At 44.3% G+C, this 27,046-nt stretch overlaps 3 protein-coding genes across 3 annotated transcripts in view; 2 read left to right on the forward strand and 1 right to left on the reverse strand.

Moving 5' to 3' along the window:
- The window catches only part of LOC6051429 (MOXD1 homolog 1), a 100,515-nt gene extending 91,662 nt beyond the window's left edge, over nucleotides 1–8,853 (forward strand). Inside the window, exons 3-6 of the mRNA XM_038254823.1 lie at nucleotides 6,320–6,612; nucleotides 6,676–7,354; nucleotides 7,411–7,941; nucleotides 8,062–8,853. Of these exons, the coding sequence (XP_038110751.1) occupies nucleotides 6,320–6,612; nucleotides 6,676–7,354; nucleotides 7,411–7,941; nucleotides 8,062–8,232 (1,674 nt within the window). The 3' untranslated portion in view covers nucleotides 8,233–8,853. The remainder of the gene's footprint in view (nucleotides 1–6,319; nucleotides 6,613–6,675; nucleotides 7,355–7,410; nucleotides 7,942–8,061) is intronic.
- Nucleotides 8,854–16,564: 7,711 nt separating this feature from the next.
- LOC119766971 (flap endonuclease 1) lies at nucleotides 16,565–18,101 on the forward strand. Its single transcript, XM_038253739.1, has 2 exons — nucleotides 16,565–16,690; nucleotides 16,949–18,101. Exons 1-2 carry the CDS (start codon nucleotides 16,609–16,611, stop codon nucleotides 18,013–18,015), a joined length of 1,149 nt encoding a protein of 382 aa, XP_038109667.1. The 5' UTR covers nucleotides 16,565–16,608; the 3' UTR covers nucleotides 18,016–18,101.
- LOC119766970 (integrator complex subunit 8) lies at nucleotides 18,025–26,802 on the reverse strand. Its single transcript, XM_038253738.1, has 4 exons — nucleotides 26,571–26,802; nucleotides 25,104–26,513; nucleotides 24,175–25,045; nucleotides 18,025–18,690 (listed from the first exon to the last, which is right to left on the reverse strand). Exons 1-4 carry the CDS (start codon nucleotides 26,686–26,688, stop codon nucleotides 18,120–18,122), a joined length of 2,970 nt encoding a protein of 989 aa, XP_038109666.1. The 5' UTR covers nucleotides 26,689–26,802; the 3' UTR covers nucleotides 18,025–18,119.
- Nucleotides 26,803–27,046: the final 244 nt, after the last annotated feature.

The following is a 27,046-nucleotide window of genomic DNA, read 5'->3' on the forward strand; positions in this document are numbered from 1 at the left end:
AAAAAAGCTTAAAGAAATAAAGTTTTTCTTATTTTAAAAGAATTATTCATGCAGCATATAAACTTGAATCCTTCCTTATTCGTTTTTGCACAACACTTGTTGTTTCCCATTTATTTTTTGTTCAGAGCTTTCAGTTTTTGTCAGAAATATTTTTGAGACACATTAAAAGATTGAATTTATGGAAATGAATATCGAAATTCTTTACGTTCTAAAATTATTGTCTCGATGAAAATACTATATAAGGTTTTATGTTTTGTTGCAAATAAGTTTTAAAAAATGATTCTCATTCCCCTCAACAATGGCAAAGTTCCTGGAACAGAACAGTTTTCCGCAACTTTGTCAAAGTAGTTAAATCATTCAGATATTCATATCATTTTAAGATTGATGCAAAATGACTCCTTTGGTCATAGAGTCATTTCCTTTCATAAAACGGCCAGGCTGACTGTGACAAGTTTACCGCAGAAATGGTTCGTTGGGAGTGCCACAACTCGCATATTTGAAAGCTGAATGCAGAGATTCAAAGAGTCACAATTGTAAAACTGACATTTTTAGAAGAAAATTGAGGATGTTTGGTGTTACTTTTATTTGACGTATCGTAAAATATTTCAAAAAATAATAAATTATTGTACACAGCTAAAAAAGTAGTAATCCAGCTGCGTGTAAAAGGCCTGGGTGTAATATAAATATTAAAGAGGTTTCGGGGAGGCCGGAATAAAACACGCGGTTAACTTAGCGGAAAGAAAAATAAAGCGTGTATTCTCGTTTGGTTTTGTCACAGACTGGTAGCGGAAGTGCAGCTGTCAAACAGCAGCAGCCCGCGTGTGCCCAGTGGGCTTGAGCGTCGTAGGGGCGAACAGAGTGCGGTGGTTGCCAACTTATCACCCCTGCTCAATCACAGCACGTCTCCTCCAATCCCAGCTTGGCGCGAAGATCCTTGAAGACAGCTGCCGGTAGACCCTTGGTCATGATGTCCGCTTGTTGCTCCGCAGAGCGCACGAACTCGATCTCGATCGTCCTCTGCTGCACCAGCTCCCGCAGGAAGTGGAACTTGGTGTCCACGTGCTTCAGGCGCTTGCAGTCTCGGGAATCCTCGGCAATCCTGATCGTGGACTGGTTGTCCTCGAACATCGGTACGGGACAGTCCACTGGCTTGCCCAGATCGTCCAGCACGCGTATCATCCACAGAGTGTGGCACGCCGCCGTGCAGAGTGCCGCGAGCTCCGCCTCCGTCGACGACAGAGACACCGTCTGCTGCTTCCTCGTCAACCAGCCGACAGTACATCCGAACAGCTTCACCACGCAGCCCGTGATCGAACGACGATCGGTAGTGTCGTTCGCCCAGTCCGCGTCGCTGTACACTTCCGCGTCGCTGTACACCAGACCGACGTCCAGTGTCCCCTTGATGTACCGCAGCATCCGCTTCAGATGGACCCAGTGTTCATCCGTCGGACAAGACTGGAATTGACTGAAGTAGTTCACGGCCGCAGCGAGATCCGGTCTTGTTGTGAGGGACGCGTACGTCAGACAACCGACCAGCTCACGGTAGGGCTTCGACGTTCTCTGCTTCTCCTCTCCTTTCACCAGCCTCAGCCGGTGCTCCATCGGTGTCGAGATCGGCTTGCAGTCGTCCATCCGGAAACGCTTCAGGAGGCCATCGAAGTAGTCGCGCTGACTGATCTTCAGAACTCCTTTCAGCTTGTCACGTTCAAAACGCATTCCTAGGAACTGCTTGATCTCACCTTCGTCCGTCATCTCGAACTCCTCGGTTAGCTTCTGCTTGACCGCTTCCAGCACTTTCAACGACGTTCCGGCCAGGAGGATGTCGTCGACGTACAGTACCAGGATCAGCTTCTTGTCTCCAGCTCCTCGGGTGTAGAGACACATGTCGTTGGCGCTCCGGACGAATCCGAGTTTGCTGATGACGCCATGGAATCGGTCGTTCCACGCCCGGGACGCTTGCTTCAACCCGTAGATGGAACGGTTCAGCTTGCAGACCAGACCATTCCCCTGCTGAAACTCTTCCGGCTGGGTCATGTAGATCTCTTCAGCTAACTCACCGTTCAGGAACGCGGTCTTCACGTCCATCTGGTGCACGAACATCCGATTCTCGTTGGCCAGCGCCAACACCGCCCGCAGCGTGTCCAACTTCGCCACCGGAGAGTAGGTCTCGGTGTAGTCGAACCCGGGCTTCTGTGTGAAACTTCTGGCGACTAGTCTCGCCTTGAACCGGTCCGGTTTCTCAGCGTCACCCCGCTTCACCTTGAACACCCACTTGCAGGTAACGGCTTTGCGTCCTGCAGGCAACTTCACCAGCGTCCAGGCGTTGTTGCGCTTCATGGAGTTCATCTCGTCTTGCATCGCAGCTCTCCACTCGTGCCAATCGTCCCGCTTTTTCAGCTCAGGGACCGAACTCGGGATGTCCTCGATGAAGTTCATCGCGTTGAGTGCAAAACTGGCGTACTCAACCTCGAAATCCTTGTGCCAAGCGGGAGGGTTCTTCGGTCTTTGAGGTCGGCCGCTGCCATCAGCTTCCTCAGCTTCGGGTTCATCGGCAGCACTGCTGAACTCGTCTTCCGAAGTCTCGTCTCCATCGGTGGCACAGCTCGCGTCATCGACGCAGCTCTCTTCATCGGATTCAAGTGGCACAAACTGCGAGTCGGGTTGCGCGACCTGCTGCTGCACCGCGACGGACTCCACGAAGTCCACGTCGCGCGCCGTGACGACCGTCCGTTTCTTGGGGTCCCAGACGCGATACCCGTTGTGTGAGTACCCGACGAGCGTTCCTTTCCACGCCTTGTCGTCCAGCTTTCGGCGCAACTCCTTCGGGACGTGGACGAACACATCGCTGCCAAAAACACGAATGTTCGATACGTCCGGCTTCTTGGACTCCCACAACTCGTACGGCGTTTTCTTCATCTCGAGAGCAGCGGTCGGGCTTCGGTTCGTCAGGTAGGCCGCCGTCAGCATGGCTTCCCCCCAGAACTTCTTGTCGACGCCAGCATCAGCAAGCATCGCCCGCGCCTTCTCGACTAGCGTCCGGTTCATGCGCTCGCTCAACGGGTTCATCTCCGGCGTGTAGGGGACAGTAGGCTCCATCCGGATCCCCTTTGCTTGCAGAACCCCTCGAAACGCTTGTTCCGGTACTCGCCGCCGTTGTCGCACTTCAGCCGAGAGATCGGCCGCTCGAACTTCGCCGTCACCAAGGCCTCGTACTCCTCGAAACACTCCATGACCTCGTCCTTCGAGCGAATCAGGTACACCATCACGAAATGGGTCCAGTCATCAATGAACGTCACAAAATACTTCATCCCGTCGAGTCCCTCCGGCGAAACGGGACCACACACGTCGGTGTGTACCAATTCGAGCACTCGCGACGATCGACGGCCTTCACGCGGTGGATGAGGCTTCCGCGTTTGCTTGCCGACGACGCACGATTCACACACGACGGTATCGTCAGTCCCGGCGGTACTGAGATCGAGTCCGGATACCATCTCCTTCTGCACCAGACACTTGAGGCTTTGCTCGTTCAAATGTCCAAAACGACGGTGCCAGAGAACGAACCCTTTCCGCACGCGACCGCACGTCAACAGCGAAGAATCGTCCGTACCGTGCCGAGCCAGAAAGTTCATTTCGTACAGCTTGTTCTGCACAGTAGCACACGCGACGATTCCGGAACCACTGTACACTGTCGCTTTCCCGTCTTCGAACACGACGCGCATCCCGGCTTGTTCAACGCGCAGCACCGAAAACAAATTGCAGCGCAACTTTGGCACGTACAACGCGTCTTTGATCGTACAGTTCACTCTCTTACCGTTCACAACCGCAACCACCTTTACCGTGCCGGAGTGCTCCGCCTGGATCGTTTCACCGTCCTTGGCCACCGCGATCTCGATGGGCTTCTTCAGACGATGCAGCTCACAGAACAGCTCCTTGTCCCGCACTAGATGGTCCGTCGCACCGGAATCGATGAACCAGCGCGTCCGCGCCTGCTGGGGGTTCGCCTCGCTCACGAAGCAAACTTCCTTCCGGTTGCTGCCGGAATCCGCCACGTTCGCCTTCGACTTCTGCTTCCTCTTGCTCTGCTGCGGCTTCTTCTTCTCGGGACAGTCGGCCACCCGGTGGCCCTCCTTGTTGCAGCCGAAACACTTTTGCTTCTTCTGCGGCTTCGCCCCGTGAAACGCAGCATCGCTCTGGGACGGGGTGGGCGATTCAATGCCCTTCTTCGTCTCTTCGTCCAAGAGCCGGTTCTTGACGAAATCGAGCTTGAGGTCCTCCTGCGACATGGTTTCCAGCGCTGTCACAGCACCGGAGAACGCTGATCCCAACGAGATGAACAGGTGGCAAATCACGTCGATCTCCTCCAGCTTCGCGCCGGCGGACCGATACTCCCGGATCAACTTCTCGAACTGCAAGAAGTGCTGCTGCAGCTTTCCCCCATCGTAGCGCATCGTCACGATCTGCCGTTGGATCCGCATCCGGCTCGCGACGCTCTTCCGCGCGTGGATGTTGTGCAGCTTGTCCCAGATGTCCTTCGGGGACATGTCCTCCTCCAGGTGGTCCATTTGCGCATCGCTGATCCGCGCCATCAACTGCGAACGGCAGTGACGGTCCTTCTTGATGCGCTTTTCCAGCAGCTTCATCCGAGCCGTCTTTTCCTCCGGCTTTTCTCCCGGTTTCTCCTTCAGTTCCGCCACGTCACCCACACTCGTCCGCACACACTCCAAGAGCTCGTGCTCCTCCAGGAATGCTAGCATGCGGAGCCGCCACGGGTTGAAGTTGGACTCGTCCAACATCGGCACCTGCACCGGAGCGGGTTTTGCGTCCGTCATGACGCCCGACGATTCCGCGCACTTTTCCGTTAGACCGAAAAACGCGACTTGGGCCCACAACCTAAAGAGGTTTCGGGGAGGCCGGAATAAAACACGCGGTTAACTTAGCGGAAAGAAAAATAAAGCGTGTATTCTCGTTTGGTTTTGTCACAGACTGGTAGCGGAAGTGCAGCTGTCAAACAGCAGCAGCCCGCGTGTGCCCAGTGGGCTTGAGCGTCGTAGGGGCGAACAGAGTGCGGTGGTTGCCAACTTATCAAATATTGCATTATTTTTTGCAATTTTATGTAATTTTACACCCTAAAATATGTAGCCCGTCAGTATGGGAAACCTACTTGACCGAAATGTCAAGCTCATATATGCGTTTATCCTTACAGCATTTCATCGGTCTCATGGCCGAGTGGGCTAAGGCGCCACTGTTGGTGCTGGGTTTGAATCCCGTCGGTTGCAACTTTTTTTTTGTTTTTGTTAAAATTGTGCATGCAGTGTGTAATATTAAGTGTTTATTTTGACGAAGGTGATGTGCATGCTTTTGCATGCGATTTTACCATCGGATTTTTTGCTGTGTACAAGTTTGAGATGAAATATCAATATTTTCGAACTTTTCTTATGTCAGCAATGCAAACAACTTGATTTATCGTTTCATCCTTAATACGATCCTAAAACGTTGACATAACACAACACTTTATAAGGAAATCCTGGTCCATTTATTGCTGCAGTGCTAAACTGCAAAAGACAAAGCAAAGGATGGGTCATTTTTCATTGTCACTCCTAATGTCCATGCACAAACCCCGCGTTGGCCGTCGTCGCCAATATGCAACGAACGTGTCTCCAAGGGGTGTAATCATGGCTTCAACTGCCAGGCCAGGCCAGCAGCCCCGGCTCAAACATTATAACATAAACAGTCCTTTAAGCGAATCCGTCCAAATGGTATAAAAATGTAATATAAAACTACTCATCTCTCACACTCCCTCTGTCTGTGTCTCGCTTGCACTGGTCTAAGGAATAAGGACTTCAAACTAAGTCGCATGGATTTTTCCCTTCTTCCGGTCCATGCTTATAGAACATGGCGGTGCCATAACTATTACATTATGACATTAATGGTCGTCCTGGGTAAAGTTAAGGGTGAGACTACCTTCCATAGCTTTATAGCTCAGACCTGGTCACATTTGTTCCGTTGGACACCTTTTAACTTTGGTGGCACTAGTAGTGTAGTGTAGAGGCCAAGAGTACAATTCGTTTAGTTTCATGCAAGGTTGAAATGTGGAGACGTTTATGAGAAATAAATTCACCTGCGCTATACCTGGTTTCGAGTGCAATATATTATCCTTCTCAATACCTGGGGCTTTGCGCCTCAGAAGAGTGCAAACGGTGACCCTGGATTAAGTTGAACATTTACTGAATTTGATGAAACTAGTTTTTTAATGTATTTTATTTCAAATTTGAACAAGTTAAATGAAACAATACCTCATTCAACCCAATTTCTTCCCCAGGTGGACACGATGAAGGTCCTGTGGTCGTACGGCGATCGCGACCCCGTCCACGGCGAGTTGAAGGATCACGGCAAGAATCGGGGCGCCCGATCAATTCACTTCCTCGGACCGATGTTCAAAAAGAGCGCCGATCCGGCCCTGCGGCACGAAATTCGCCAGTGGGACGTCACTGTCAAGAACGTGTCGATCGACGCCAGCATGGACACGCTGTACTGGTGCAAGATCCTGAAGGCACCGACGCTGCGCGAGAAGCATCACATCGTCGGCTACGAGGCGATCTTGACGCGGGAGAGGTGAGTTTGTATTGCCACATCTGATATTAAAAAATAATTAAACACATTTTCCTCATTACTCAGTTCCACCAAGCAACCCCTCGTCCACCACATGACCCTGTTCGAGTGCTCGCCCAACTCCTACCCAGGTTCGGACCCCAACTCGTGGGACGTTTGGGTCAAGAGTAGCGGTGCTGTTTGCAACAGCAATCTGCTCACACCCCGCGACTGGGACTCGTGCATCACTCCGGTAGCTACGTGGGGCATTGGCGCTTCCGGTCAGTTCCTGCCTGAACACATCGGGATCCCGATTGGCGGCAACAAGGGCGGTGCCAAGTACTACATGTTGGAGGTTCACTACGACAATCCGCGCGCGAAGCGTGTTCTGGACCATTCCGGATTCCGAATGCACTACACGCGCCACGTTCGGCAGCACGACGCCGGAATGATGATCTCCGGAGTTTCTATTTCGGACACCGAGATGATTCCACCGGGCCAGAAGTTGTACCGGAATGTGGGGATCTGTGGACCTTCCTGTACGGGAGCGGTGTTTCCGGAGAACGGGATTAACATTGTGTCAGCGGCTCTGCATTCGCACGTGGCTGGCAGGAAGATGAAGCTGAGACATGTTAGGGATGGCAAGGAACTGCCGAGGATCGTCGAGGACGACAACTACGACCACAACTTCCAGCAGATCCGACAGCTGGAGAACGAGACTTCGGTGCTGCCCGGGGACTATCTGATTACGGATTGCGCGTATGAGGTAAGAATTGTCAGGAAGGTGGCATTTCAGATCACTAAACATTCCATCTTTCACAGACCATCGGCCGGAAGCGACCCACTCTCGGCGGGTATTCCACCAAGCAGGAGATGTGCCTCTCTTTCATAACGTACTACCCGAAGATTGACCTGGCCGGGTGCTACAGCATGACCCCGGTCAAGGAGTTCTTCGAAACGTTTGGCGTGTTTGGGTTCTACTCGATGAACATGACCGACGTGGAGAACCTGTTTCTGTACAACGGGAACATCCTGGACCTGCTCCCCACGACCGTGTTCCCCAACTTTGCCCCCGGCGGTGACGTGGACGACGAGCAGAACCAGATCGCCATCCGGGCGCTGCAGAACGCCAAAGAGTACAGCATCGTGGACGAGGAGGACATTCTGTACAAGGAGTCGATTCTCAACAAGCTGATCATCTCCGACCCCGTCGAGTTCCACGATCGGACGTTCCTGTCCCACCTGAACCAGCTGCCCTGGCAGGAACCGCTCTTTACGAGGCGCGTCGAGCAGAGCATCCTCACCGGGAAGCACATGACGTTCTGCAGGGTGTCCAACGAGTCGATTTCAGTGGTAAGTTTAACCTTCGTACGCATATTCATTGAATTATTCTGATATATTTAAATAATCTGTCAAAAAATCTACCTTCAACCGAAACTAACCAAATGATTGTTCTTTCTTCCTTTCACGCAGGCTGCGGAAATCTTCAAGTATCCGACGTTCGACGCGTTCGTGAAGCCACCCAGTCACTGTCCGTACCACCTGTTTATGGAGTTCAACCAGGCGTCGGAAGCCCGTAAGCTGTCCACCACGAAGGCGCTGATACTTTTGCTGGTGGTGTTCTTTGTGAGGCGATTCTGCTGAGAAGAATGTGGACTTTTTCATGTTTGTGAAACACTTTATTATTTTGTCTGACCTTAATTTATTGTTAGAATATTTAACTTCTACTCTAAGAATAATATAATGTTCTATTTATTTATCTTTTATTCCCTAAACTATTTGAAGCGAAACACTTGCTTATATATCTACTCTTGATTTGTTGCCCTAAGGTAACTCTTGTATTTAATTTGAATTCTATTCGTTTTATTCTTTTCTTTTAAAAATCTGCTAGGGAAAAATGTATGCCAAAGTGAAACGTTTATCGATAATTTCGTAATTATTCTTAATTTCAAGTAATTATAAATTTAAGTACAATGTTAAATGTAATTGTTGAATAAAAATATCTGATCTCTCTCATAACATATCACAAATAATTATGAACAGAGTATGAAAGTAAAATAAAATAAAATGTCATCACAAAGGTGTATCTGTTAAGTCTACTGGTAAAAATAGTTCTGTAGTTTTAATTTTAAGCATTTATATTTAAATGTAAATAAAACTAACGCTTGTCACTGTATCATTACAATAATGAACTAAAACTTTTCTGAAAACAAAAATAAGATGCTAGTAAAGAGTGTATCGAAAAATTACCGAAAAGTGTCTGTTTACTGATTTGTATTATAAATAATATAACATTAAATAAAGTGATCGTTAAAAAAGTTGATATTTTTCATTAATTTCACATGCCCAAGGATATGGAACAGTTTTACAACCATACATACCATACCAATCAGCTTAGAACACCATACGCGGTGCCCGTGCTGTATCAAGAAGGTTGTTCCATGTTGCTCGGTTCTGGGCTGCAGCTCGCCAGTCTCCTAGGTTGCAGATCTTTCTTAGGTCCGCCTCGATCCGATTTCCCCATCGTGCACGCTGTGCTCCTGCTGCGCATTACCGTCCGTTCGAAAACTCCAAGGGCTTGTTCGTCCTCTTGCCGCAGCGTCCAGGTCTCATGGCCATAGAGGGCCACCGGTCTAATCAGTGCCTTGTACAGGGTCAGCTTCGTGGCGCGTTGCGCTCGAGCCCGGATCTCTAAGCTGGTGTCGTTGTCGGCCGTTACCAGCGAACCCAAGTACACGAATTCGATCACCTCCTCCAGCGCATCGCCATCCACAGCTTGGGGGCCAACGTCCTTTGAGCCCTTCCCTCTCATGTACTTTGTTTTTGTCGTATTCATGGCCAATCCAATTTGTCTTGGTTGCATCTTCAAGGCGGTGTAAACCCTCTTCACCGTCTCTAGGTCTCTCGCTATAATATCAATGTCGTCCGCATAAGCAAGAAGTTGGACTGTCCTGTTACATATCGTGCCTCTCGTGCTCTCACTTCAAAGCCGTCTCCATGCGCTACATCGCCGTTCAGGTGCTCGTTGAAGAACTGCTGCCACCTGTCAAACACCTCGCCTTTCTCCATACGAAGGTTTCCCTCGGCGTCCCGACAAGTTTTGGCTTGCGGCGCATAGTCTTTGCGGGAATGGTTAACCTTCTCGTAGAACTTTCGCGTCTCGTTCTGCCGGAACAGCTGCTCCATTTCGGCGCGATCGCGGTCTTCCAGCAGGCGCTTCTTAAGCTTGAAGACCGTTCTCTGCTGTTTTAGCGCTTGTTTGTAATGCGCCACGTTCTCATCAGTTGCGGCATTCAGCTTTACCACATCCCAATCACGACGTTCTAGCAGGATTCTAGCAGAGTTCTCACAGAGCTGGACATTCTTACAGCATTCTAGCAGAAATATGTCACCGTTCTAGCAGGATTCTGGCAGAACCAGCTCTGCTAGAATATTTCGTGACTGGGATAAGCTGCTTTCTTCTCGTCATGTAGCCGCTGGCACCAAGTTTTATACATCAATCGACGCGGCAGAATGTCCTCTTTAAAATCCTGTTATTGTAAAAAACTTATTTTAAAAAATTACAAAAATAGTTTACTGAAAAAAGTAAAAAAAAGGAGGTCAAATCATTGTCCGTACCCCTAATAAAAGAACAAAATCCGATCGATTTAAGTGAATTCTTTTGTGAAATGTTATTTCTGTGTTTAATACAAGTACCTCTAACCAGTTTGTGGCAACTTGGAACTTCTGATAACTTTGTTTTGTGAGTTTATATAAAAATTGGTTAAATTTATTTGTTTTAAGTTAAACTTATCAAAACATTAGTTTATAAACAACTATTTAAAAAAATGCTATCTTATGTTGTAAGAGTCTCTATTGAACAAGTTTCAACCGTATTTGTTCAACAAAAATACATTGATTTCATTTTTTATCGGTACAAATACGTCAAACAATCTGGATTGTCCCGGAACCGGTTTAAACCCCAGAGAGATATTTTATGGTGGTCAGATAGAGGACAAAAACCCACCTCTTGCAATTTGAATCATCCAAATTCATCCACTACAGCCCGAATACGAGTCCCTTGTCTGAAATTTGACATTTTCACTCTTCGTGCTGAGAATTTCTGTACTGTCCTGGGTCAGAATGTTTTGCTTGGGGAATTTGAAATACGTAAGTCGTCGTTTTTTTTTAAGTTGTCTACAGTTTTGAGAGCATGCTTGCTCCCATCAGGTAGTGGTCCGAGTAGATGTCCGCACCGTGGTACGTTTCCTGATTTCTGCCACACCCGGTGGCCATTTGGCGGCCATGTTCGTTTTAGAAAAAAAAACATTCAAATCTTGATTCAGAATCATAACCTATATCAATCAAAAATGGTTTTCTTTTTGTTGTTGTAGAGAATAAGACGAGGATAGTCAATATAGCAAAATAACTTCATCGATTGAAATATTCAAAGCAACATAAATGCTACATATACGTATGGCCGTTTGAAATGTTAGAGTCGATACTCGACGGTTGTTGATTGCTGAGTGAAATTAGCCAGCAACGCGTGAGTGACCGTTTGAGTGTGAGTGCCTCACGCTTGTCTGCTGCGCAACGCGAAGCGTCGTTGAGAAAAAGAGAGAGCGCGCGACAAGACAAAGTCATCGATTGCTGCGATGCACACGAGAGAGTCGGTTGTGTGTGTGCGCTCTTGGAATGATCGTGGCCAGGGCCAGGTCTTCAGTCTGGTTTGGAAATTTGCAGTGAATGGTCGTTTGACGACATTTTCAGTTTCCATCGTCAAGATGGCCGCAGTGTAGAATAAAATAATTAAAAAAAAAACGTGTTTACTACATGGCGCAGTTGGTGGGTAAGTGAGTGAGATAGTTATGAGTTGACGAACGCCTCAACTGCACTGACAATAAAACAGAGAAAACAGTTTGACGAACGCCTCAACTGTACTGATGATAAAAAGAAGAAAAAAAAACAGTTTGACGAACGCCTCAACTGTACAAAACAAATGTTGTTGTATGCCTCAACAAGTTGAATCTTTCTGGTAATGAATATTAAATCAATATGGTGTTGGAGCGTATGCCCTCAATCACCGCTAATCATGAAAAAAAAAAGAAAATAGCACATATGGAAAAAGGAAACAAAAGTTGATCCACAAAGGAGATAAGCTCTTATTGAAGTTCTTATCAAATACAAGGAAAGAGGATAAAAAAATGGAAAAATAGTTGAAGATAAGCTCTTATTGAAGTTCTTATCAAATACAAGGAAAAAGATAAAAAAAAATGAAAAAGAATATTTGGTGCGTAAATATAAGAGATTAAGATTAAAACATTCAATACAATTTATAAAGAAAATCACAACAAAAGAGAATGAAGAAAATAGGAAGTTTGATGCTCATTCACGAAATGGCTCAGACAAAATGATTAAAAAAAAATAGCAGCTAAGCTTAATAGACAAAGGTGATAAGAATTCGGAAAATGGAAAAGTTCTTATCAAATATATTTTGCGATGCAAGAAAGATAGAAAACGTCACAAAAAAAAAAACAGTGAATGCAATGAAAACATTTAAAAAAAAAAGATCAAAATAAGAGAAAATTGATGAAAGATGAAAGTAAAAGTAGTTTTGAAAATTTTTGGTTGTCCACTCAAAAAAAAAAAAAAGCTTTTTAAAAGACTGTGGTAAAAATATGAAAATCGAAAGATTTGATAAAAAAAAGGGAAACAATTTTGTTTAGAGAAATGGCTGAAAATAAAATGGCGAAAAGTACGAGTTAAAAAAAAATGTGATGAATAAGTGAATAACTTTAAGTTAATGTTTACTTAAACTTATTGATACAATCGAATACAAGAAAACGAAACGAAAGAGAAGAGTTCAAGTGTTTATGAAAAATTGTTGCTCATACACAAATTGATTAAGTGACAGAAAAGAGAAGCACGACAGAACACAAAATTAATAAGAAGAGAATAGCAAAAATCGAAGAGTTATTTTCATTGAGAAAATCAGTTCTTATTGAAGTTCTTATCGAATATAAGAAGAACGAGATAAAAAAAGGAACCAAGACTTTTTTTTGTTAAATTGCCGAAAAGAAAGAAATGTTTGGTGTATCACCAAAAAAAAAAAACTATAATTAATTGCAAACCATAAACAAAATCTAAATATGACAGAATTAAAAGCAAGAGGAAAATTAAAGTGATTTTATTTGTTTGGTTGGTCATGCACAGCATCGTTCAGAGATGAAAAAAAAGAACCGGCAAAAATAGATAAAATAAATAAATAAAATTAAAAGTGTAAAATAGACAAAGGTGATAATAATTTGGAAATTTATCAAATTCTTATCAAATAAAATTTGATTTGAAAAAATGATAAAAAGAACAAGAAATCGCAAAAATTAATAATAAATAATACATTGATTCATAAATTTGGAGCGAAAAATAAATTGAATGAAAAAAAGGTAAACAAAATTGAAGAGTAAAATCCACAAAGGAATGCTCTTATTGAACTTCTTATCAAATACAAGGAAAAAAACAAAAAAAAAATAACGAATAGTTTGGTGCGTAAAAAAAATGTTATCTAATATAATTTATGAACAAAATCACAACAAGAGAAAATTAAAGGAAAGAGGAAAGTATGTGTTCAAAAAAAAAAAACAAAACTGTAAATATAAAAAAAATAAAATTGGTTAACATACAGAAAAGGTGTTAAGAATTTGAAAAATTCTTACCAAATATCCAAACAAAAAAATCATGGAAACAAAAAAAAAATACGAACAAAAGAATAATAGAAAATTTTGTGCGTCACAAAAAAAAATAACAATAATGAGATGAAATATTAAAATAAAATAAAAAGATCAAATTAGTAAAAAAAAACTTGAAAGAAAAGAAAAAGGAAAAAAAAGAAAAAAATAAAAAAAGTGGTAAAAAATGCAAAAAATAAGTTCTTATCAAATATGATTTAAAAAAAAAACAGAATTCAGATATTATTAATGAATGAATGGAGTTTAAAAAAAAAGATGAAAATATTAACTATAACTTATTCAGTGAATTGAATAAAACAGATCAAAAGTAAAGAGGAGAGTACAAGCGTGAAAAAAGTGGAAATACATTAATAAGAGAAAACCAGAGAAAAGTAACCAGATTTAAAAAGGGAAAATTTAAAGGGGTTTTATTGGTCATTTCCAAATTTATTGAGTAAAAGAATAAAAATATATATTCAACTCTTGAATCATAAAATGAAAATCAGAATGATTGAAACAAAAGAGGTTACACGTTATTACACATGTATTGCTTATTATCATTTTAACAGTAAACAAATCTGGAGATAAAAAAAAAACCAAGACCAAAGAGTTAGTAATAATAGAAAAAGATTAAAATACTTTTCAAATACAATAGGATTAAAAAAAAAAAGCCAAATACAACATGTAAAATAAAAAAAAATACAAAAGAAAAAAAAACAATTTGACAGAACGATACGAACACGAGAAAGCATAATTTTGACTGTAAAAAAAATAGACATTTTATTTTTTTAACTACGACAACTCTGGAATTAATATTCTGGATAATTTGAAGTAATTCCTTCTACGATTTGATCAAGAAATATCGATTTAAGATTCGAGAAGAGTATAATTGAATCTATGAATTATTAGCACTTTAAATTAAAATAAAGTAAGTTCAAATGGAATCGACGAACGGAAACAGAAAGTTAAGAGAGGATGCAAGAGAAAAAAAAAGAATGTTTTAGGAGAAAACAAAAGAAATGGTAGATTGGAAATCGAAACATATTAAATCTCTAGGAGAAATAGAAGAACAGAAGAATTGTTTCTTTTCTCAAAAGAAGGAGTAAAATTACTTAGATTTATAAACGAGTCTGTTTGTCTGTGGTATATCTGATTTTTTCGGTAAAATTGGATTAGGTATTTTTTTCTACATAAACAAAAAGTTTTTTTTTAAGAAATCAGAAACAAAATAATATTGAATAATTTTGGAAGTTTCTAAAGTGAATATTTGTAGGAAATGAAATAAAAGTGATTTTTCCTCTGGGAAAGAACGGACCAAATTATTTGAAATTGTATCAAAGAGATTTTTTCAAGATAATACTAACAACATAATGTGAAATGGGTTTAGAAATTTCTGTGCTGAATTCGGAGAAAAAAGGGGGTTTTTTTCTACAGGAAATTAAAGCGCAAGGAAATTTTTGATGATTGCTGATCACGACACGAATGCCACTGTAATGGTAAAGTGTCTTTAATAAAACTAAAAAAAAAAGATTGCTGATTGTTAAAAAAAAAATGTAGCACACCTTATATTTTATTATTGAACTGGATTTCTGGAGGGAATATAAGAAACGATTTTTTTTTCTGAGGAAAAAGCAAGATCTATAAAATATAGAGGAGAAAATGTAAAACTATTAGTTTTGAAATTGTGATCATTGGACTAAGTTTTTTTTTGCAAAAATTGGAAAGAAAGGGACTGTCTCAATGATTTTATCGAATTTCAAAATCTATTTCAGATTATCAAATAATTCAGAAAATGAAAATAAGAGAATGGGAAAAAAAATAAGAGAAGAGATTAGGTAAAATAAAAAAAAAATTGTTTAAATAAAATTAGTTCGTTTATGAGTCTGGACGGCTAAACTCTTTACAAACGTCTGAATTGTTTTTGGAACGACAACAGAAAAGAGAAATGTTGAGAATTGATTGATTTGGAATGAAAAACAGATGCAAAAAAAAATATAAAAAAAAAAGCCAAAACAATATACAGCAAACGTTTTCAAATTCAGGAAAGGCATGAGAATTCATTGTAAAAAAAAAATCAGCAGCCGCCTTGAGGGCTAATGTTAGTGAGAAAAACGTAATCATGCTATATAATTGAAGAAATTTTATGTAACTTTTCAACCAAATATTAACTTTTGCTACTTCAGATTAAAAGAAATGGGAATATCCAAAATAACCAGAAAAGAGTAGAGAAGGGGGAGAATGTAGAGAATAAGACGAGGATAGTCAATATAGCAAAATAACTTCATCGATTGAAATATTCAAAGCAACATAAATGCTACATATACGTATGGCCGTTTGAAATGTTAGAGTCGATACTCGACGGTTGTTGATTGCTGAGTGAAATTAGCCAGCAACGCGTGAGTGACCGTTTGAGTGTGAGTGCCTCACGCTTGTCTGCTGCGCAACGCGAAGCGTCGTTGAGGAAAAAGAGAGAGAGCGCGCGACAAGACAAAGTCATCGATTGCTGCGATGCACACGAGAGAGTCGGTTGTGTGTGTGCGCTCTTGGAATGATCGTGGCCAGGGCCAGGTCTTCAGTCTGGTTTGGAAATTTGCAGTGAATGGTCGTTTGACGACATTTTCAGTTTCCATCGTCAAGATGGCCGCAGTGTAGAATAAAATAATTAAAAAAAAACGTGTTTACTACAGTTGTTAGTAGAAGTATTTTACATATCGTGATTTATTGTTCATTTCAATTTAATATTTCTGGACCCTGAATTCCGAAGCATCATTGACAGTCATTGCCCCAAGAGTGAATGAAATCATCTACGACCTTAAGATCAACTGTCCTCTACACTATTTTACACTATTCGGCAAGAGGGGTATTTTATATGATTAAAAAGTATTTTATCGGTTAAATATAATTCCCACTTTCGGGTTCAGAAGGGCCAACGAAAAAGCCCCTAAATGGCTGCAAAAAGTTGATTTGTATAACATTGCTTGTAAACTTTTACCATAAACAAACTACAACCTTTTTAATTATTGCGCCTGATGGGTCTGCAACTAACATAACACATGAAAAGCTTTGATGCCTGCTTGTATGCAACTTTGCTTGAAAAATTTCCTTCCTTTGAAATGCTTCAACCCTCCGAAACATTTCCTGCGTAACGTCAAAACGACGTATTTTTGTTGTTATTTTTGGCGCGTAAACATCATCGCCGACCGCGGCTTTCTCTCGTTTTCTCATTCCACACGCACTTTTGCAGCAGTTCATGAAGTGTCTTGTTTCTTGTTATAATTGTTTTCAATAGTTACGTTTGTTACTTCGATCTCTCGCCATGGGAATTAAGGGACTGTCCCAGCTGATTGCCGACGTGGCCCCGTTCGCGGTCAAGGAGGGCGAAATCAAAAACTTTTTCGGTAAGTTTCGGAACATTGTTTACGATTGAACCACACCATCGTCGCAAGCATCGAAAGGGCAACGAGAACCTTCAGAACTTCTTGTGGGATTATCCCTAAAAGCAGCACTCAGCTAGCAAAATCTCAACTTAGAAATGTGTACCCTCCCTGCAATAGCCTATGAATTAATCTCAGTTAAATAATTATTCTAATAACACACTAATTGAATTGAATTAGTAGTTTACGTTGATTAATTTGCGATTTTTCGTTTGTTTGCAGGACGAAAAGTGGCCATCGATGCCTCTATGTGCTTGTACCAGTTCCTGATTGCGGTGCGCGCCGAGGGCGCCCAGCTGACGTCGGTGGACGGGGAGACCACTTCCCACCTGATGGGGACGTTCTACCGGACGATCCGGCTGCTGGAGAACGGCATCAAGCCGGTGTACGTGTTCGACGGAAAGCCCCCGGATATGAAGTCTGGGGAGCTGTCGAAACGTGCGGAGAAGCGGGACGAGGCGCAGAAGGCGCTGGACCGGGCGACTGAAGCGGGAGCCACGGAGGACATTGAAAAGTTCAACCGGCGGTTGGTGAAGGTCACGAAGCAGCACTCGAACGAGGCCAAAGAGTTGCTGAAGCTGATGGGAGTTCCGTACGTGGATGCGCCGTGTGAGGCCGAGGCGCAGTGCGCGGCGTTGGTCAAGAGTGGTAAGATCTACGCTACGGCGACCGAGGATATGGACGCGTTGACGTTCGGTTCTAGCATTCTGCTGCGGCACTTGACCTTCAGCGAGGCCAGGAAGATGCCGGTGCAGGAGTTCAACTATGAGAAGATCTTGAAGGGATTTGAGTTAAGCCGGGACGAGTTCATTGACCTTTGCATTATGTTAGGTTGTGACTATTGCGAAACAATACGAGGTATTGGTCCGAAGAAGGCAATTGAGCTTATAAACAAGCACCGCTCGATCGAGAAGATCCTGGAGAACATCGACACGAAGAAGTACATCGTTCCGGAAGGTTGGAATTACAAACAAGCCCGCGAACTGTTCATAACGCCGGACGTAACCGACCCCGAGCAGATCGAGCTCAAGTGGGGCGAACCGGACGAGGAGGGTCTGGTCAAGTTCCTGTGCGGAGATCGGCAGTTCAACGAGGATCGTATTCGCGCTGGTGCGAAAAAGATCCTGAAAACCAAATCAACCGCCACGCAAGGCCGACTGGACTCGTTCTTCAAGGTGCTCCCGTCAACGCCGTCCTCCAGCCAGAAGCGGAAGCCCGAGGACAAAAAGACTCCGGCCGCGAAGAAGGCCAAAACGTCCGGCGGCAAGCCGGGCCGTAAGCCCAAATAAAACTACCTCTTAAGTGTCGCTCGTAATATTGTATATTTTCCAAACTCACTTTTGTTTTCTCAAATAAACTGACCATTGTCTCGAAATGTCTTCGTCTTCTAAACTCACAACATGTACTGCTTTGCCAGCGATCGCAGAAATCGCGTCTTCCGAACCGCCGCCGCCTCCCGCTTAATCTCCTCGTTGTTGTTCGCATTCAGCTCCAGCTGGTTCAAGTACGAAATCGCCTGCAGCCGCCGCTTGTGCTCACCCTTCTTAAAGTGCCAATTCACGATAAACTCCAGCAGCGTCGGATCCCAAATGCACCCATAATACGAGTCCATCGCGTCCGAGAAGCTCGCCGTCTTTTCGCTGACGCTCTTGAACGCCAGCCCGTAGTCGGTCTCGTCCAGAAACTGACACAACACGGCCGCCTGCATGAAACAGCCCAGATTCGAGCTGCACTTGATCATTCGCCGGATGATGAAGTCGTCCAGCAGTGGGCGCTGCAGGTACTCCGAGCCGGCGATCAACGCGCCCACGTAGTTTCGCATCGCCGCCTCGTGGTTCAGGTTCGCAAACTCCATGTCGCCCTTCAGCTTGATCCACGGAATGTTGTTGGGGTAGAAGCGCAGTGATTGCGCCAGCAGGTGGTTCAGCATTTCGTACACCACCTTGATGTTGTAGACGGCGGGGCTGCGGGGAGAGAGGGAGAGAGTCGATACACGTGGTGATTATTGCATTCGATCGTAATATTACGATCGTAATTTTTCGACTCACGATCGAAATTTCTCGATAGTGAGATTACGACTTACCATCGACAAATCTCGATCTACCATCGGCAAATTACGACTTACCATCAAGAAATAACGATCGTAATCTTACTGTTGAGAAATCTCATTGTTATCCGAGCATTCGTTGGTGAAGGTTGTCTGAATCAACATGACTCGTCGCGTCCCGGCGCAAAACGCCGGCAATATTGCCCTACCTGCGGCTCAAGCAGGCAAAAAAGTGGGAATTTCCAAAAGGAAGGTTGAGGCCTCAACTGATGGCCAAAAACCGGGGATTTCCAAAAGGAAGGTGCTTTTGGAAGTGACATCGAACAGCAAAAAGACGAAAAAGAGCGACGGTACTGTACCGATGGATGAGGAGGAGGAGAACTCTTCGTCGCACGAGGAGCAGCTATTGAAGAACAACAAGTTCGCTGGACTGCCTGACGAGGACCAGGTAGCGGAAGCAAAGGAGAATGAAGTGAAACAGCGAAAGGAGAAACTGCCTCCTTTTTATGTGCGGCAATCAGCAGCAACGATCGACTTTCGTGCGGGGCTGGTTGAACTCATCAAGTCTGGGAAAGTCCAAGGCAACATTCGTCTGTGTCAGGACGGATTTAAGGTGCTGGTGCAATCCAGGCAGCACTATCAACTGGTCAAGGATTACTTGACCGAAAACGAGGCGGAGTACTTTACCCATGATGTCGTCATGGATAAGCCGTACAAAATCGTCGTCAGAGGTCTGTACGACATGCCAGTGGAGGAATTAGCTGCCGAGCTAAAAGTTTTGAAACTGGATGTGTTGGCCGTGCACAAAATGAGCCGACGCAACAAAGACATCAAGTACCGTGACCAGCTCTACCTGCTGCATTTGGCTAAGGGATCGACGACGCTTCCTGAGCTGAAGGCAATTCGAGCGGTTTTCAACATTATCGTGTCGTGGGAGCGATACCGACCAGTGCATCGTGACGTCACACAATGCTTCAACTGCCTGGGTTTCGGGCACGGAGGTAAGAACTGCCACCTGAAGCGTCGTTGCGCCAAATGTGGTACCGATGCGCACATCACATCCCAGTGCATCCAAGATTCGCTGGTGAAGTGCCTCAACTGCAACGGTGAGCACTCGTCAACCGACCGAAAGTGCCCCAAGAGAGCTGAGTTCGTGAAAATTCGGCAGCAAGCATCGACGAAGAATCAGCCTCAGCGTCGTAGAACTCCTCCAGCCCTGGTGGAGCAAAATTTTCCACCTCTTCAACCGCGACGCCAGGTCCCGAACTTGGCACCGTTGCCGTTGGATCCCAGGAAGAGAGCTGAGATGAATCATCCACGGCCGGGTTCCAGCCAGGAGCCGAGACCGCCACCACCGGGCTTCAGCCAGGAGCCAAGACCAACCCAAGAACCAGCAGTTGAGGAAAATGGTAATGATCTTTACACCTCAACCGAACTCCTCAATATTTTCAAACAGATGTCCGCTGCACTGCGTGGATGCAAAACCAAGACCCAGCAGATTGAAGTGCTGACCTCGTTCGTCATCCAGTATGGATCGTAGGTCCCTCAAGCTGCTGAATTGGAACGCTTGCTCCATTAGGAGGAAGAATTTAGAGCTGGTGGATTTTCTTCGCGAGAAGGAGATCGACGTAGCTGCCATCACGGAAACTCATCTGAAGCCCGGTGAAAAAGTTTATCTGCAAAACTACAAGATCGCGACGCAGCTCGATAGGACCACCTCTGGAGGAGGAGGTGTGCTTGTCGCTGTTCATCGTGATCTCAAGCCACGCCGGCTGCCACACTTTAAGCTGGACATCATCGAGGCCGTTGGGTGGAAATTCCCACTTCGGTTGGCCCAGTACTCTTCATTGCTGCATACTGCCCACGTCAGGTGAATGCCAGAGATGGTTCAGCAGCAAAACTGAAGAGCGATATCCAGAAGCTGACACGGCGGAGCGCAAAGTACATCATCGCTGGTGACCTCAACGCGAAGCATGAAGTTTGGGGCAACAGCAGGAGGAATCGGAACGGAGTGATTCTGCACAACGATCTGCAAAACGGATACTACAACGTTGTGAGTCCGGATCGTCCAACGAGGGTGGCTCGGTCTGGGAATCACTCAATCATCGACTTCTTCATTACCAATATGGCTGAGAACGTGGCTCATCCTGAGGTGTTTGAAGAGTTGAGTTCTGATCACTATCCGGTGGTTGTGGAGGTTGGAGCTTCCGTTACTCCGCAGCGGCAACCAACCCGGAAAGATTACCACAACGTTGACTGGCAGCAGTTTCAGCAAGTGGTCGACAGCAACATCGACTATGATCAACACCCGGAAACTTCTGCTGATATTGATCGTTCGCTGGAGGTGATCCAGCAGGCTATCAACCAAGCAGAGGCTGCCAACGTTCGGGAGGTTCCTGTTAATTTTAAGGTAACTGATATTGACGTAGATACTAAACACTTGATTAGACTTAGGAATGTTTATAGGAGACAATATCAACGGACTGGGGACTATGACAAAAGATTTCAGTGAACAATTTGAACAAAATCATACAAGACCGACTTGACAATATCAGAAATCAAGAATTTTCAAAACATGTAAGCCAGCTTGGGAATTATTCAAAACCATTTTGGAAACTTTCAAAAGTTCTTAAAAACAAACCAAAGCCTATTCCTCCTCTTATTGTTGAGGATTCTCCTTTGATTACATCCGAGGAAAAGGCAAATGCACTTGGGCTTCATTTTGTTAGTTCACATAATCTTGGCGCTTCCATGACCAGCCGTAAAGAAACATCAGTTGCCAATAGTATTTCAACAATCAATGACTCTACCTTTGAATTTCCTGCAGATTCCCATGTTTCTGGTGAGGAAGTCAAAGTTGCAGTTAAACAAATGAAAAATATGAAAGCTCCAGGCTTTGATAACATTTTAATCTAGTGTTGAAAAAACAGAGTGATCAGTTCTTTCAACATCTAGCCAATATTTTCAATAAATGTTTGCAACTTGGTTACTTCCCCACCAATTGGAAGCTGGGCAAAGTCATACCAATTTTGAAGCCTCAAAAGATCCAACATCGCCAACAAGTTATCGTCCCATTAGTCTTTTGAGTAGTCTGTCCAAACTCTTTGAGAAGGTCATCTATTCAAGGCTTTTGGATTTTACCAACGATAATAATATAATTTTGAATGAGCAGTTTGGCTTCCGAAAGGGACATAATACTGCTCATCAGCTTACGAGAGTAACTAAAATCATCAAGCAGAACAAGCTTGAGTCTAAATCAACTGCTATGGCTTTGTTGGATGTTGAGAAGGCTTTTGACAATGTTTGGCATGATGGTTTGATACATAAACTGTATTTATACGGTTTTCCAATGTATCTTATCAAAATTATCCAGCACTATCTTTCGGAGAGATCGTTCAAGGTTTTTCTGAATGGGATTGCTTCTGGATTATTCAACATTGATGCTGGGGTTCCCCAAGGAAGTATTCTTGGCCCACTTCTGTACAATATTTTTACATCTGATTTGCCTACTCTTCCTGGTAATGGTGTGTTGTCACTTTTTGCTGATGACACTGCCGTTATTTATAAGGGTAAAATAACCAGATATTTAGTTGGCCGTCTTCAGAAGGGTCTTGACGTTCTTTCCGAATACTTTGGCGACTGGAAAATTCGCATAAATGCAGCCAAAACTCAAACCATCATTTTTCCACTTTCCAAATCGGCCAGATTTGTCCCAAAGGATGATGTTTTGATTAAAATGAATGATGTTTCGATACCCTGGTCAAAGGAAGTTGTCTATTTAGGTCTCATACTTGACTCGAAACTATTGTTTCGGCAGCATGTAGATAAAATATTGAACAAGTGCAGCATTCTCATCAGGTGTTTGTATCCTTTAATTAACAGAAAATCAAAGCTATCTTTGAAAAATAAGCTAGCAGTTTACAAACAAATAATTTACCCCGTTATTGAGTATGCAGTACCTGTTTGGGAGTGTTGCGCTAGAACTCATAAATTGAAGCTCCAGCGTGTCCAAAACAAGGTACTCAAAATGGTTTTGAATGTTCCTGGCTGGACAAGATCAAGTGAGGTTCATGAATTAGCAGAAGTAAAAATGTTGGATCAGAAGATTCAAGAAAAATGTTTGAAATTCAGGGAAAAATGTGCTATATCTGAATACCCCTTGATTCAAGGATTGGTTTAGTTTATGGTAAGATTAAGTTAGTTTTAGGTTAGGTTATGTTTTCTTAACATTTTTTTTTCCTCATTGTACCTAGTGTTACAAAAATGATAAATCATATACTTTTAAAGTTATAAAAATGAACAGTGTTTAAATCACGAAAAGCAAACTAAAGCTGAAGAGCCACAGCTGACCACTTATTATGTAAACCAAATGTAATTATTATAAGAAAGATTCAATAAAGTATATTTAATTCAAATTTAATTCTGTTGAGAAATCTCGATCGTCGATCGAGAAATTACGATCGTAATTTGTAATACCATTTTTTTTTTTTTTTGAATATTTTTTATTCAATGAAATATTTAAAAAAATCGAAATTATTTTTTTTTATTTCAAACAATTAAAAAAATCAAAACAATCAAAAAATTTGAGAAATCTCAATCATAAGTGGAGAAATTACGATCGAATTCAATAATCACCACGACAATTTTAGACAAGTTCTTGTCTCCACTCAAATTTGGTTTAGACCTTTTGAGAAGGGTGACGACGGATAAAAATACTTTTGAAATTGATTACAGATTTTTCCACATTCTACTGCAGATGAGCATCTGGCATCACGGTAGCTGTCAAAAACTTCTGTTTGGATTGTGAATTTGAACAAAACCGTCAAAGTTGCGTTTTTTGGAATTGAAACTCAAAAGAAAAAATAACGTGGTAGGCAAAGTAATCGTCCTTTGAATCAGAACCATGGTCCTTTCGATAACAATTGGATTAGCGGTTGAAAGGGAAGATTCGACAACTTTCTCTGGGGTCTTACTATACTATGCTTCGTACACTGCAGCTTTACGAGGAAACAGAAAGACGGGATGTACGATTCCAGATTTAACTGTAGAGTTTGAACTGCGATGCTGGATAATGGAGAACAAGGCTTTTGTTCACATGCTCGACCAAAAAATGCCAATATTACGTGAAGGTACACAGGGCATAAGGTGTACGAAGAGTATTTACATTTAAACAACAGCTACTCTAACACATGCAGCAGTTCCAGGAGCTGCAAATGCAGATTTTATCATGTGAAGAACGATGAAAGCAGTTACAGCCAAGTCTATCACTCCAATCCTCTAAGAGCAAAACTATTGGGAGGACCTAGAATGTTACGTCTGTAATAGAAGAGCAATTCCCCTAGAAATCAGCCTTTTTTCACCGATTTTGTTTTCACAAACGCAAATAATGATCGCCACTTACTTGTTCACATTCGTCGGCCACAGGAACATGTACTCCGCGTTCAGATCCAGGTTCGTCTCGTCCTTCAGAATGTTGTGCAGCTTGGCCAGCAGCGACAGCACGATCGAGATCACCAGCGGATCGCGCAACTTGGACAAAAACAGCTGCAGCATGCCCGAAGTGTCGGCCGTGTGGCGCTGCCGCGACGACTGCTGGCTCACAAACATCGGCAGGATCAGGTCCCACGCTTCGCGGCTCGTCTTCTTCGTTCCCTTGAACTTTTCAATGTCCAGGTAGGCCTGGGCGATGGCGGCGCACAGTTCCAGCGTGGGGTAGCGCTTGTCCGGGTTGAGCAGGCTGTTCCAGTCGTTCAGGTTCAGCAGAATTACGGCGCAGTGCTCGAGGATCTTGGGGCGCGGCGCCACGTCGTTGCTGGTGCTCGCGTTCAGGCACTGCTTGCAGTTGCGCAAGAACTGGACCTGGTCGGTTGGCTTCTTGGGCCATTCGTCCAGGACTTGCTGGATCTGGATGAGCAGCGCCTCCCAGGCGGCCATTTTGCCCAACTTTAGCACGAGCGGATTGTTGGCCAAGTCTTGCCGCGTAGTCTCGCTCTTCAAGCACGTCAACAGCGCAATTGCCGCCGAGTAGTCTTTTTTCGCTGCGAGTTCGCGCGATTTGCCAACCAGAATGTAGGCAAAGTCCTGCAGAAAGCCACGCTGCAGCGACATCAGCAGCTGCTTCATCGGCATCGGAATCGACCAGCTCGGGTTGATGCTCCACAGTGGCTTTGTGGGGTTCGTTCCGGCCAGTTTTACGAGCATCTTGCGGACGCCGCTGGCATGTGTGCACGTGATTAGTTGACGCTCGAACGTGCCGACCTCGAGGCGCATCACTGAAAAGGAAAATTTTAATTAGCTAGGCATCAAGGAAGAAAACAAACAAAACCCTACACTTTGAATCGCAAACGCTCCAATCGGACTGCACGCCAATGCCGGAGAACTGAACGTCCTCCTTGGCTTTTTGCCGCTTCAGGTCGTCAAACTCCTGCGGCGAAACCAGCTTCTGGTAGCTCTTCAAGATCGGCTCAATCCCGCTGGGGTTATTCATCAGGTTGATCGTTTGCAAAAAGTACCTTTTCAACACTTCCCGGTCCGACAGACTCAACTCGTCAAACTGTTCGTCACCGTACTGGAGCATCAACTCGATCAGTTTTAACTGCTGCTGTTTGTACTTTTGAAGAGCCACGTTCGAGCCGAGGATGTTGTCGCCGTCCAGCACGTGGCGAATTACGTTCAGCGCCACAACGGCAAGTTCCAACTCTTTCTGGTCATTTGTACCCGCTTCGGGACTTCCCATCGAAACGAAACCTTCGACATTCAATTCGAGGATTTTCCGCTGGGTCATTGGAATCTCCCGTTTTATGTTGTCCTCTTTTAGAATCGCCACAATGTCCGAGTAGTGGTTAATGACAGATTCGTTCAACCGTTGAAGCAAGCCTTCCGGTTCTCCAGTGACCCCACAAGCCATCATGTACCCGAGGAGTTGTTCCTCGTCGACGCTACAATACAAGAAGACCTTGTTCGGCTTCACGCTGTACTCTTGTCTAATCTGGTCAAAATTTTGTTTGCTCAACACGATATTCTGCTTGGCAAGCTCGTACTTTTGCACGTACAAATAGTACAAACACAGATCGTAGTAAATCTGCGCCTTAATTTCCGCCTTCGAAATCGGAATGGCCAAATCGAACCGCTGCTGAACCCCGTCCGTGTGGGCGTCCAACGCGACAAACGAGTCAAACGTCAGAATCCGAAACGGCTCGACATCATTAATCACCTGGTTCAAAAAGTCAATACTGATGTTCGTAAACGGCTCCAGTGAGTTGATAAACGAATCGTCCCTCATCGAGTAAGGCGTCGTGTCCGCGACCCCCGCCACATGCACGAACGGCTTGTTCGACCTGGCCACCGACCCCCGAATAACCTGCGCCCTCAACACCCACCGATGATACAGCGTCAGCGCAAAGTTCAACGAATGTTGCGACCCATCCGGCCCAATTATCGGACACTCGTGCACCAGCGACAGCGGCAGGTTGACCGCCTTCCCTGCCGTCACGCTGCACAAATCGCTCAACAGCTGGACCTGCCGCTGCAGCGGCAAATTCTTCTCCAAAACCCCCAAATCCCACCGCAAATAAGCCGCCACCTTCAGCGCTAAAATCTTCAACGCCAGCTGCTTCTTGCTGTACTTCAAGCCCTCGTTCTTGTTCATGCTGTCCGCCTCCGGCGAGTTCAACTCATTCTGGTTCTGATTCTCCGGCGCAATCGACAGAAACTGCGTGATCAACTCCGTCGGAGACGGATCTGCAACAACAAAAAACTAGTTAAAACAAGCCACCTAAGGAGGTAACAAACCCGTACCGGGTGCGGCCTTCGAGAGATGTTTCGTCAGCAGGGCGGGCTTCAGCAGGAATTCGAACCACAGCACCGTTTCGTCCGCGGAGTAAGGTGGAACCGGTGTCGGTTTGAGCACGTCCATGGTTGCGGCACCGAAGCGGGCGAGTTCTTGGAGAAATTTCCGAAAATTCAGGAGAAAAATCCGTGTCGACGACGCACCCCGCGAAAGAGATCAAAACAAATTTTGACGTTTGCGAGTTTGTTTTGTTTTGAATTCAAGATTAAAAGGTGATGACATTTTTCTGTAGCGTAATTTTACCAAAGACTTGCCAATGAAAAGATGTGTGACTGGTCAAATAAGAAGTCGGCGTAAAAGTCTGCAGAGAATTATAAAATGGATACAGAGCAGAGTGGAGCATATTCGATGATTTCGTTCATTTGAATTTTGCTAACTTTGAATGTCCGAATACTCACTAAAGTTCGTGTTAGTGAATATTCCT

This window comes from Culex quinquefasciatus, chromosome 2, assembly GCF_015732765.1.
Source record: "Culex quinquefasciatus strain JHB chromosome 2, VPISU_Cqui_1.0_pri_paternal, whole genome shotgun sequence".
In the NCBI taxonomy this organism is placed as follows: domain Eukaryota; kingdom Metazoa; phylum Arthropoda; class Insecta; order Diptera; family Culicidae; genus Culex; species Culex quinquefasciatus.